Source organism: Patella vulgata, chromosome 1 (assembly GCF_932274485.2).
Source record: "Patella vulgata chromosome 1, xgPatVulg1.2, whole genome shotgun sequence".
Lineage (NCBI taxonomy): Eukaryota > Metazoa > Mollusca > Gastropoda > Patellidae > Patella > Patella vulgata.
The window spans coordinates 61,561,191-61,573,775 of record NC_065879.2 but is presented as its reverse complement, the minus strand read 5'-3'; the positions used below and the strand labels follow the sequence as shown (position 1 = coordinate 61,573,775).

Sequence of the window (12,585 nt, the reverse complement as noted above, 5' to 3'; positions counted from 1 at the left end):
TAGTGCTGTTGCACGGGCAAAACATCCCTCATAGCACACTGTATGGCGTATGCTCGCCTTCATTAGCCCTGTCGGAGCTAAGGTCAATAAGGTCATAAGATGAAGATGCATTTTGATAGCGATTGCCAGAGTTATGTTTTTATAGTTATCATCCGATTGCCTACAAAAAATTTTTATTTACATAGTGTTTAGCCTTCTGATTTTTAATTCATCATATGGCCTGTTCTGTATAATAAAGGTTAGCATGGGGAGTAACAAGAAGCCAATCAAATTTTGATAATTACTTAATAGGCTATTACTCTTAATTATATTTTAATATCTTGTAATCATAATCCATTACTGACAAAAGAACAGATATGTAACAACCCTTGTGGACTGTATGGATGACTTAGCTGGTGTACTTTTATGTTTGGGGGGTTGGATGGCTGAATGGTTAGCGTGTGCGCGCGCTGTATCATAAAGTCTGTCATTGAGTCGACTGGCGTGGTTTCGAATCCCCGGTTGTACGTGACAAGGAGTAGGGTCGCCTGTCCAACCTCGTGGGTTTTCTCCGGGTCCTCCAGTTTCCTCCCACCGCTAAAGACCCCTACGCGCAAGCGAATTATTGAAATAAAATTAAAACCATATGTTAGTCCTGAAATGACCTAGTTTGTGTCGAGTGGACGTTAAACCCCATTTCTCTCTCTCTCACTTTTATGTTTTGGTCGCTGCCAACCTATCTGATATGATGCATTGGGACAGTGAGAGGATGAGCCCTATCGATGTTCCCTTTGTTTGCCTTGTAAAATGTGGGGGTATCTTGCATATGAACCGTTTGATTTAAATTTGGTGTGAAGCATGTGTATTGGCTTATATGAGAGCACAAACCTTATCGATACTCAGCGTTCCCAACCAATAACACCAAGCTTAGAGGGTTAATATAGACAATGTACACACAAACTGGCTGACAAATCAAAAACAAACAATACATAAATGTAGCAGACAAAAAATAATAGATGTATAAAATTGCTAATTTAAAATGCAAAATAAAGTTATATAACCATGTCTCCTGCAGGATTAAAGATGGCAATAAAATGGATGGCACCAGAAGTTTTACTATATAATAAATATAGTTCACGTGCAGATGTTTGGTCATTTGGTGTTGTATTGACAGAAATATTTACATATGGAAAGGAACCATATGAGGGTAAGTACATTTAAATCATTAAACTATAACAGATGTATTGTTGACATCAAGAAAATTACTGATCACAATATGGCTCCTACGCTAAAACTCAAAATCATTTTTTTCTCTTTATATTTTGAATTTTAATTCTCAGGTGACATACTAAATTTTATATAAGATTACCAGTTAAGTTATCAAATCATGAAAATCTGACCATAAACGTCACAAGATTTTATGATTATTTTTTGTTTAAAACATTATTTTTATTCGGTATTCAGGAATTCTGAATGGGATTGGGGAACAGGCTTAGTATGTAAAACTCCTCTTCCTAAATAAGATTTCATGATGTTTATGAGAAGTGAAATATGAACCCTCTGTTGTCCCCCAATTTCTTGCGATCAGTGAAATGAACTTTCTCGGCCACACTGGGATCGAAACATGGGGCCTGAGACTAGCGAGCCAACATCTTACTCACTGAGCCACTGCAACTCCCTCTTATTGTCATTGCTCACTTGGCTCTAGGTTACTAATAATACTTCATTACTCTTTGATATATAGTAATATCCTGTCAATGCAATATTTTAGACTAATTACAAACTAGGTTTATTTAGTTAGTTAAATTTAGATCTACTGTATACAATGGATATTTCTTTTTAAAATAGTAAACCTGATATTGGTCAATAAAACCCACCATTTGAGCAGATAATTTACATTGACATGCAAGATCCGCTGAAGCTGTCTGAACCTTATTTGTCTTTGATTGACACAGACACTTATGTCATGGTTTGAAATGAAATGTAGGGGCTTGAACTCTGGCAAGAATTTGGTAAAGCTTGAGAAGGATGTATGATTTAGTTGAATAATTCACGATATTCTGTATTGCAAGAATTTAATCTGAGTTGATTATGGCCACATTGAGATGTGATCATATATTGTTGTCATCCCTTGTGCTTGTTGACGCTCTACAGACCAAAGTTAATATCCTATTGACTTTATACACACTGTTTAAGGTCAGGAGACGAAGAATCGTATTGATTATTAATTCTTTATGATAATTACAGCCAAACAAATTCTAATGATTTATGATAATGGGTTAGTCGCTCTTAAAATGTGTTGAGTGTGTTGTCTTATTTTTTCAGGAATGGCCAGTAAGGAGTCTTTTGAAAACGTTCAGCGTGGTTATCGAATCCCACGACCAGAGAACTGTCCTCCTGAGGTTTATGACGTCATCTGTACGTGTTGGCAGACGAATGCCCACTCCCGCCCAAGCTTTGACTTTTTAAATACTTTTTTACACGACTATAATGACAGCTGATTGATCTGTTCTGACTAAGATTTCTGATGAAGTTTGTGGAAAGTAATAATAGATGAAAATTGAATCCTGGAGGTGTGTGACTGATTGAATTAATGTACTGGTTGTCATGGATACCACATTGTCTGCTCATTATGCTCACTATATTTTACTTTTAAGTGCTCACTTCAAAGTTGACCCAATTAACTTAAAGTGGATAAGTGCTAATTAGTAAGTGGTAGTGAAAAACTTTTTAAAAATGACAGTGAAATTCCTTTCTCAGATTGTGAAATAAGTCTTAAGCCATTTTCAGCAAGCAACACTGCATATTTTAACAAAGGAATAGTAAATATTTTACAAGTGTTGAGTGTGTTTATTCAGACTGAATCTAATGTGGAAACAGATAGAAAAGACCAGCAACTATAGAAGACCTGTAAGAAATCAAAGTTAAAGTTGTATACAGTAGACCGTGGCTATAGTACTGTTCATACAGTTGGGTCAGCATGGCTAGCAATAGCATTATACTATTATTTATAGTGAAAGCCGTGTATATAATATAAAAGGGATCACAATCTAATGGTGAGACCCTAGTATATAATTATGTTGTATTTTTAGGGCAGAAATGACAAAACTATGAAATTGTTCAGGGAATCCAATAATAACTTACATGCTTGAAATAAATGTATAAAATATTTGATATAATTAATATATGATGTAGTCTCATTTAAAATATCTTACTAATCATACACATTAATTACATTTATAAATTATAATCACAAGTCTTAACTAAAAGTAAAATTACATAGACATTCACACCCCTTCTTGTGAGGAATAGGTGCAATTAAATTTCATGTTTTATACTACAGATATGGTATCTCTTATATGAAAAACAATTTTCTTGTAGATTTGTCTCAATAACTGACACAATAATAACTGTGTAATTGCTGCTATCAAGTCACACAATAGCCACATGACACGATAAGACTTAGTATCAAATTTCAGTTATTTATAAACGCTGCATACATTTCACATACTGCCGTGTAAATATTAGTTAACAAAATTTCTGTGGATCATGTAAAATAAATTGTACCAAGAACTCAAGCAACCAGATGTTAAGCTTATTTAAATTTAGCATGACTAAATAATGAAATTTATTTCCGTGCCATGAATGGAACAAATTTTGCCGTATGAAATAGATATACATCGAAAAGAATTTGTTTTAAACGTAATCTTTACTGCTCTAAAAATTTATACTAAATCAAGTTTTTTCATTGATGAAGGTGGTGTAAAATTACACAGGATTTATGGTTCTATGGTATGTTTAAAAGTTCATCGCTTAAATAGCATGGGTACACCCCCGTAAACTAACAATATAACATGCATTCATCATGTAAGAGATAATAACTTGTTTATATCCAATCAAAATATCGTGTCTTAAATAGTGTCAGATCTCGTTTTAGATCAACATGCTTTCACACTGTAAACTGTATTCGTAATTTATAAGATGGTGAGTAATCGGTTTTATGTTTGGTCAATTATAATTATTTCTTAAATAGAACAAGTGTCCCTTTTACAAAACAAATTACTGATTATAAATCAGAATCCATGCTTTTAAATTATAGGGCGAAACAGAGAGTTCAAAGAATTATTGGCAACAAAACATCTATAAATATGGACACCAATCCCCATGAAAACTATTTTCTTTTAGTTTTAAAGTGATATGTAATTATAATTGTTTGAGTATTAGCGATGTAAACTAAGTTAGATGATAAAAACCAGTGTTACTTTAAATTCATTTGAGATTTTTAAAGAAAATATATTCTTGGTTGTGATTTACCACTCTTGGGTGTCTTATTTATCAATGTATAAAATGAATGATGTTCTTACAATCAAGGTAAGACACCCCATTTATGCATCGTTATGCTTTTTTCATATTTTTAATAATTTTGAAATGGTCAATGAAAGTCTTTATGTATATAACAGTGAAGTTTATTGGTGCTAGAGAAAAATCATGAGTTTTGCTAGATTTATCACATGTTTTGTAAAAGAGGTACTCATGGTATTTAACTCTGATAGTATTGAAGTTAAAATGATTTTTGATCAGGCATAAAAATAATATTACATGTATAAATTGAAAATGCAGTTTGTTGTGCGAAAGCATGTAAAATGTCTCTGTTACATATAAAATGATTTTTTTTAAAACCTAAATAAAAATATAGCTACCATCTTTTGGGTTATTCCCCATTTTCCAAAAACCTTTGGAATGTTTAATGGTCAGCTTAGGGCTTCACCTAGTCTAAATCAAAATCAGATGACCCTATATCAATATTTACTTTTCCTTTATGAAACCTCACCACTCACTCAGGTGAAAGATAATGTGTGTACCTGACAATAATTTAACATATCTTTGTTCTCAGACCAGCCATTTTCTGTTTTCTTTTAAATCATTAATTGTTTAATCTACATCTATGATTCTAACTGTGCAATATAATTGCATTTTAGGGGTTATTTATAGAATAGTTTAACTTAAAGGAGCTTAATCGCTAATATTTGGGACCTAGAAATTGACACAAATGGGTTGCAATGTATGTAATATAAATATATAGAAACTGATTTACATTCAATCTTTTCCGTTTTTACTCTAATTTCAAATCAGTTATGTTTGGCAAAATATGCCAGAAGTCTCAATCGAATGGCAACCTCTAGCGGCTAGTTATTCCAGTCAACACGAATACTATTTATTATGCATGTTCTCCAGAGAAGAACATGGCGTCACCGTTTGACATGACTTGTGGAATATGTCTAGCCTCGTTCTTCGAAGGGGGGGGGGGCTGAATGGTTAGCATGTGTGCGCTGTATCATAAAGTCTGTCATTGAGTCAACTGGCATGGTTTACATTCCCCAGTTGTACGTGACAAGGATTAGGGTCGCCTGTCCAACCTGCTGGGTTTTCTCCGGGTCCTCCCATTTTCCTCCCACTACTAAAGACCCCTACGCGCAAGCAAATTATGAAAATAAAATTGAACCATGTGTTAGTCCCAAAATGACCTAGTTTGTGTCGAGTGGACGTTAGACCCCATCTCTTGGAGTCCCTTGTTACAAATGGCGGTGAAACGCATTATGGTACACGGTTCGTGTAACAATGGTAAAATGCTTATTTTGTCTTAAATATTTGATATTAGAAGCCCATCTTTTACCGGTAAAATCACAACATCAATGTTGATTTAAATTGACAAATAATTCGTGTTTTCAATGTCTAAGACTTTGGATGATATTGAGTTAGAGACTTAGCTACTTTAATTATTGCACAGCTTAAATAAGTTATTTGTACTATACTTTTTACGTCAACACATTTAATCATGGTGATCTGACGTTTAATTATTACAACCGCATTAACTCAAAAGATAAAAATACTTATCTACTAAAAGTCTTAAAATTTTATGATATTTCATGTTTTATTTTCAAGATATTCAAGTTTGTTTACACCATCTTTGTTGACATTTATTTTCAACCAATCACTGCCATTGACCCATTGAAATATATTGATTGTAGATATATATATGTATATAAACAAATATATACGTTTTTCTGGTAGAGTTTTATTAACGTTTTATTGTTTAATTTAGAAATGTTTTAAAAAAGCCTACAGATTTATTTATGCTAAATTTTATACTCTTGAATGTTTTTTGTTTACATGTAGCTGATTTGAAATGTTGATTTCTATACACAATAATTAAACAGAACAGATAATTGTTATAGATACTATTGGGGTTTTGCATTCTTTTCTGTTCATTGTGTTTGACAGAAATGGATGTAAATTTTGAATGTTTACTGTTTGGAGTGATGGTAGTTGTGTTGATCCCCACAATAATCAGATATGATTAAAAGTGAAAGCAAAGTGTTAGTGTATCATTTTAAACTATTACCTCTTCATCATGCTCATTTTAGATAACATAAATCGTATGGTAAAAGTAAAGTGTACATTTAACAACTGCTCAATAAGACATACATATTATGTTGAGCAAACAGTGTACAATCATGGATAGAGCACAGACAAAGTAATATGACAATTGAATCTGTGTTGCTCAGTGTAATCAATCTATGTGTGCTCAAACTAATAATTCAATAATGTAGCAAAATAGAGGCAATAATAATTTTTCTGGCTTTAATGAATAGTTACAAGCCCCTGTGAATATGATAAGGATATTTTGTTGACAGTATTATCAAATGATTTGCAAATAAGTTTCTATTCAATCTAAGCCTTGTTGATCTTTTAATAAGGTTTTAAAATTAACAATATCAGGCATTATTTTATACACCAGGAAGTTCGTGTCATGAGTAACAAGCTTCAAATGTTTATCGCTTTTTCAATGTTATTCTTCCTGATATAAGCAATATTGTAAAACAATATATTTTGACTGTCTTTGTTTTATTAATGATTTTTTTTTATAAAATAAATCATATATATATGATTAGAAATAAAACTGGAAAAGACTTGAAGCAATAAATAAAAATATAGTTTAGTAAAATAATTAAGAAATTTTAAAATATCATCTGACTGGTACTGAAATTGACCAGCTGTCTGTAATGTATATGTCATATATTTAGGTATATGTAATTCAATGAATTTAACCTTAAAACACTGAATATAGTTAAATTTATAATATGGTTAATAGATTTAGGAAAATTGTTCTATTCTTTGAAAAAAAAAAAAGAAGAAAAGGCTGGCTAATTTAAAGAATTAAACTAACTGGCAAAAGTTTGAAATGTTAGCCTTGTTACAGTGTCTACTTCTTCATTCTGATAAACAACAAACCATAAGTTGTTAGTTGTGTTTTACGTCCGCTTCCACCGAGGTGATATCGCAGACAAGCAAACCATAAGCTAGCTGTCTGCCTTAAATAGATGTAATCCGGGAATGACATCAAATCGTTTTTTCCAAACGATAAGTCACATGACAGGGCACAAACAGTGGCACCATTATGTTTGTTCAAAGGTAGATAGACTATTTTTAAAGCATCAGCAGAATCTAAAAACAAGTTTAAAATGCAAATAAATACTGTGTCTGATCTCACAGGGGCCTAGTCGGCAATAGCGTAGCCTACTTATAATTGGAGATTGCCTTTAAAGTAGCAATATCATTATTGTATAAAAAGCAAACAAGGTCCAGTCTTTAGGTTAGTACATTATCTACAAACTTACTGAATCTTATAAATCTCCACATCTTTCAAAAACAACAATTGATGTTCAAATTTCTCCAATTGATTGGCAACCAAAATAACATCTGATTACACAAAGTGACTATCTTGAGAATTGGAATTAACCAAGAATATTACAAGTACTGCAGCTGAAATGGTTACATTTTTAATTAATATGCATGTTCAACTTTCAGTATGATAAAAGACTGATTGATGACAATTTCATTTAAAGTCTCCTTTGTGGTTTTAATAATGAAGAGACTTGAAAAGATATAAACATTGGTTAGTTTGTTATTTCCTTGTTGTTTTTTTTTGTTGGTTTGTGATCTTTTAAAGTTGTTTTCTCTATGGATTGTTGTTGAAGGTTTTTTTTTTTTCAATCTGTTTCCTGTTTCAACAGTGCTGGAAAGTACATGTATGTTAAAAATAACGAGGACCAGGGGCACATTATTAATTATATGCAATGTTCTTTCACTTAAAGCTTATAGAACGTAACTAGGTATCAATATTGTAGTGCTTTATAACAACAAGGTACCAATCTTGTAGATCTTAACTAGGTACCAATCTTGTAGAGATTAACTTAGCACCAATCAGATCAATTCTGACCCAATACAATACTTTATTTTTAAATTGTTTAGTTAGTGTTTAATATGTGTTATAGCCTATATTCAACCATTTTAATAGTCTTGATCGCTCCAGCCTTATATGTTTCCACTGACTACAGCAAACTTTCATGTGGAAAATAATGTTTTAGTCAAATAGAAAAACTTGATGACCTTTGACACTGTATGCAAAATTAGTGCTATTTTGTTCTTACTATACTATTCAAAAAAAGTAGGGGATATTTGATTTTTAAGTGTTATTAAAGTCACCTAATGAAACTGACGAAGAAACAAATGACAAAATGAAATGAAGTTCACATTCATCGATTTATTCCAAATGATCGTTAGACTAAGTAAGGCACAGACTGACCATTATAAGGGTAAAATGATACCCGGGGTCAAACAGCAAAGTTACCACAGCATTACAACCAAGTCAGTAACGGGTAAATCCTCCTCTGTTTGCCAAACAAGCATTGATCCGACGTGGCATACTCCTAATGAGACGTCTAAGGTCATTTTGGTCCAGATTGTCCCATTCCTGTTGCAATGCAGCAGCAAGTTCTTGGACATTGGCAGGACGTTGTTGACGTTGACGTAACCTCTGTCCAAGCATGTCCCAGACATGCTCGATGGGGGAGAGTCGGGACTCAGTGCTGGCCAAGGTAATGTGGTGATGTTCTGTTGTTGGAGGTAACCTGTAACGATCCTGGCCCTGTGACATCTTGCGTTGTCATCCTGAAAGATGAAACGGCGGCCATGACGTCGTGCGAACGGCACAACATGGACTGCCAAGATGTTGTCCCGGTAGTACTGGCCTGTAACACGCCCTGCAACAACATGTAAAGCCATTCTTCCAGCAACAGTGATGCCTCCCCACACCATAACAGAACCACCCCCAAATCGATCATGTCTGATGAAGTTAACGTCTTGGAAGCGCTCGTTTCGACGACGCCACACCCTCCTACGTCTGTCCAAAAAATCAACAGTGAACCTTGACTCATCTGAAAACATCACATTGCTCCAGCGTCGATTATCCCTGTGTTGACGATCCCTACACCAACGACGTCTTGCCTGAATGTGATGATCTCTCAAACAAGGGATCACGCGAGGACGTCGGGCGCGAAGGTGACCCCTATGCAGTCGATTCCGAAACGTCTGGCCACTCACTCTCACACCAGTGTCTGTTTGAAGACGAGCGCTGGTCTGATTTGCTGTGCTGACACGATTTCTCAAGGCCAAGGTGTGGATAAATCGATCCTGGGCTTGAGTTGTCGCCCTTGGTCGACCTGAGCGTGGTCTGTCCTGTACAGATTGTGTATCACGGTATCTGGACCATAGCCTGCTTATGACAGACTGAGAAACATTCATCGTCCGCGCCACAACCGCCTGTGTTGTGCCGATCTGTAGCATGCCAAGGGCACGTAACCTTTCATTTTGGGTAAGCCGACGCATATCAAAATTTGTTTTCTGTTCACTAAAACAATTAAACTGATGTTTCCACCCTGGAATTCAATGCCACAATGACTGTAACATTCAAAGTCAGAGTCGTGCAAATTTTGGGTTGGACCCCCATGATGATCCCAAGCATCACCTGCATTCCATGCGGTAGCTATTGGTGCGTTTGGGCGTCACATGTAACTGGAAATGTTTCTTCTGTTAGGTTCTATAGTGACTTTTTTCGTAGTCATTTGCATATTTTAGTATTATGCCCCCAAAATCAAATATCCCCTACTTTTTTTGAATAGTATAATATTTGTTGTTTGTAGTAGATTAGGAGACAATTTTGGCTGGAGTCATCAGAATACAATTTTAATATATTCATTACATGCCATTACATTGTAAATATTATGTTTATCATTTACCCATTTAACATGCCTTTTCTCCTCTTCAACTAACTTCTCACAATTTTGGGCAACTTCCAAATTAATTTATGTCTTTTGTGCTAAGAAAGATATTTGTGAAGAGTTTACTGTTGGAAAAAAAGTTCCAGGCAATATTTTATTATAACTTCAAATATGTTTACAAATGTCTTTTTTGGAGCCCAAGTGATTTTTTGTTTGACTATATTACTTTGTCATCCAGTACCAGTAGTTTGCATTTTTATGGTTGTCTAATATAGTTGAATAAAAAATTGATGAACATGTATATGCTACGCTATGTAAAATATGTACTGTAAACATAGTGATACAGAAGATTTGTTTATTATCTTCTCTTGTTGCCATGGTTATCTACTCCACATAACTAATTAAATGTATAGATTGTCAAATAAAGTCTCTATTGAGATCAATAAAAAGGTGTTTCTTTGTATTAAATTAAGAATTGACTTTGAGGTTTTCCTTGGTCATTTAAGCTGCTTATGTAATAATCCTTTAGTGGCAATTAGTGATTGGAAACAACAATTTTTGCTTGATAACCATAAGAGGATACTTATTGAAATATTGTGCCTGTGTATAATAAACCAGCCATTGTTGTTGAGTATAACTGTGTTAGCCCTATTTCCCTAAAGTCAATCAACCCCTCTTGTTCCTGGCTTGGCTCCATTTTTACCCTGGGGGGCTAGTATATAGGCCTTATGTTGTTCAGGGCGTCTGTATTCAAAGGCTTAAGACATTTAGCAGAGGTGATGAAGGCCCCAAAAAACTATTTCTTATATACTATTCAAAAAAAGTAGGGGATATTTGATTTTTAAGTGTTATTAAAGTCACCTAATGAAACTGACGAAGAAACAAATGACAAAATGAAATGAAGTTCACATTCATCGATTTATTCCAAATGATCGTTAGACTAAGTAAGGCACAGACTGACCATTATAAGGGTAAAATGATATCCGGGGTCAAACAGCAAAGTTACCACAGCATCACAACCAAGTCAGTAACGGGTAAATCCTCCTCTGTTTGCCAAACAAGCATTGATCCGACGTGGCATACTCCTAATGAGACGTCTAAGGTCATTTTGGTCCAGATTGTCCCATTCCTGTTGCAACGCAGCAGCAAGTTCTTGGACATTGGCAGGACGTTGTTGACGTTGACGTAACCTCTGTCCAAGCATGTCCCAGACATGCTCGATGGGGGAGAGGTCGGGACTCAGTGCTGGCCAAGGTAATGTGGTGATGTTCTGTTGTTGGAGGTAACCTGTAACGATCCTGGCCCTGTGACATCTTGCGTTGTCATCCTGGAAGATGAAACGGCGGCCATGACGTCGTGCGAACGGCACAACATGGACTGCCAAGATGTTGTCCCGGTAGTACTGGCCTGTAACACGCCCTGCAACAACATGTAAAGCCGTTCTTCCAGCAACAGTGATGCCTCCCCACACCATAACAGAACCACCCCCAAATCGATCATGTCTGATGACGTTAACGTCTTGGAAGCGCTCGTTTCGACGACGCCACACCCTCCTACGTCTGTCCAAAAAATCAACAGTGAACCTTGACTCATCTGAAAACATCACATTGCTCCAGCGTCGATTATCTTAGTGTTGACGATCCCTACACCAACGACGTCTTGCCTGAATGTGATGATCTCTCAAACAAGGGATCACGCGAGGACGTCGGGCGCGAAGGTGACCACTATGCAGTCGATTCCGAATCGTCTGGCCACTCACTCTCACACCAGTGTCTGTTTGAAGACGAGCGCTGATCTGATTTGCTGTGATGAGACGATTTCTCAAGGCCAAGGTACGGATAAATCGATCCTGGGCTTGAGTTGTCGCCCTTGGTCGACCTGAGCGTGGTCTGTCCTGTACAGATTGTGTATCACGGTATCTGGACCATAGCCTGCTTATGACAGACTGAGAAACATTCATCGTCCGCGCCACAACCGCCTGTGTTGTGCCGATCTGTAGCATGCCAAGGGCACGTAACCTTTCATTTTGGGTAAGCCGACGCATATCAAAATTTGTTTTCTGGTCACTAAAACAATTAAACTGATGTTTCCACCCTGGAATTCAATGCCACAATGACTGTAACATTCAAAGTCAGAGTCGTGCAAATCTTGGGTTGGACCCCCATGATGATCCCAAGCATCACCTGCATTCCATGCGGTAGCTATTGGTGCGTTTGGGCGTCACATGTAACTGGAAATGTTTCTTCTGTTAGGTTCTATAGTGACTTTTTTCGTAGTCATTTGCATATTTTAGTATTATGCCCCCAAAATCAAATATCCCCTACTTTTTTTGAATAGTATATATCAGCAGGAACCCACAGAAAATTTTGCAGTTTTGAGCACATTTTGTTCTATTGACAACTCACATTTTGCAACTTCGTCATGTGTGACGAATATGTTTTTGTTAGTTTAAAAATTGTCCCGGTGACACAGAGTAAGGGTCGCC

The 12,585-nt window shown here is 35.6% G+C and overlaps 1 protein-coding gene across 2 annotated transcripts in view; it reads left to right on the top strand.

Moving 5' to 3' along the window:
* Positions 1-10,549, top strand: part of LOC126831351 (tyrosine-protein kinase SRK2) — a 44,143-nt gene extending 33,594 nt beyond the window's left edge. For both annotated transcript variants that reach the window (XM_050561924.2, XM_050561923.2), the window contains exons 8-9: positions 1,055-1,186; positions 2,305-10,549. In XM_050561924.2, the coding sequence (XP_050417881.1) occupies positions 1,055-1,186; positions 2,305-2,480 (308 nt within the window). In that variant the 3' untranslated portion in view covers positions 2,481-10,549. The remainder of the gene's footprint in view (positions 1-1,054; positions 1,187-2,304) is intronic.
* The last annotated feature ends 2,036 nt before the right edge of the window (positions 10,550-12,585 follow it).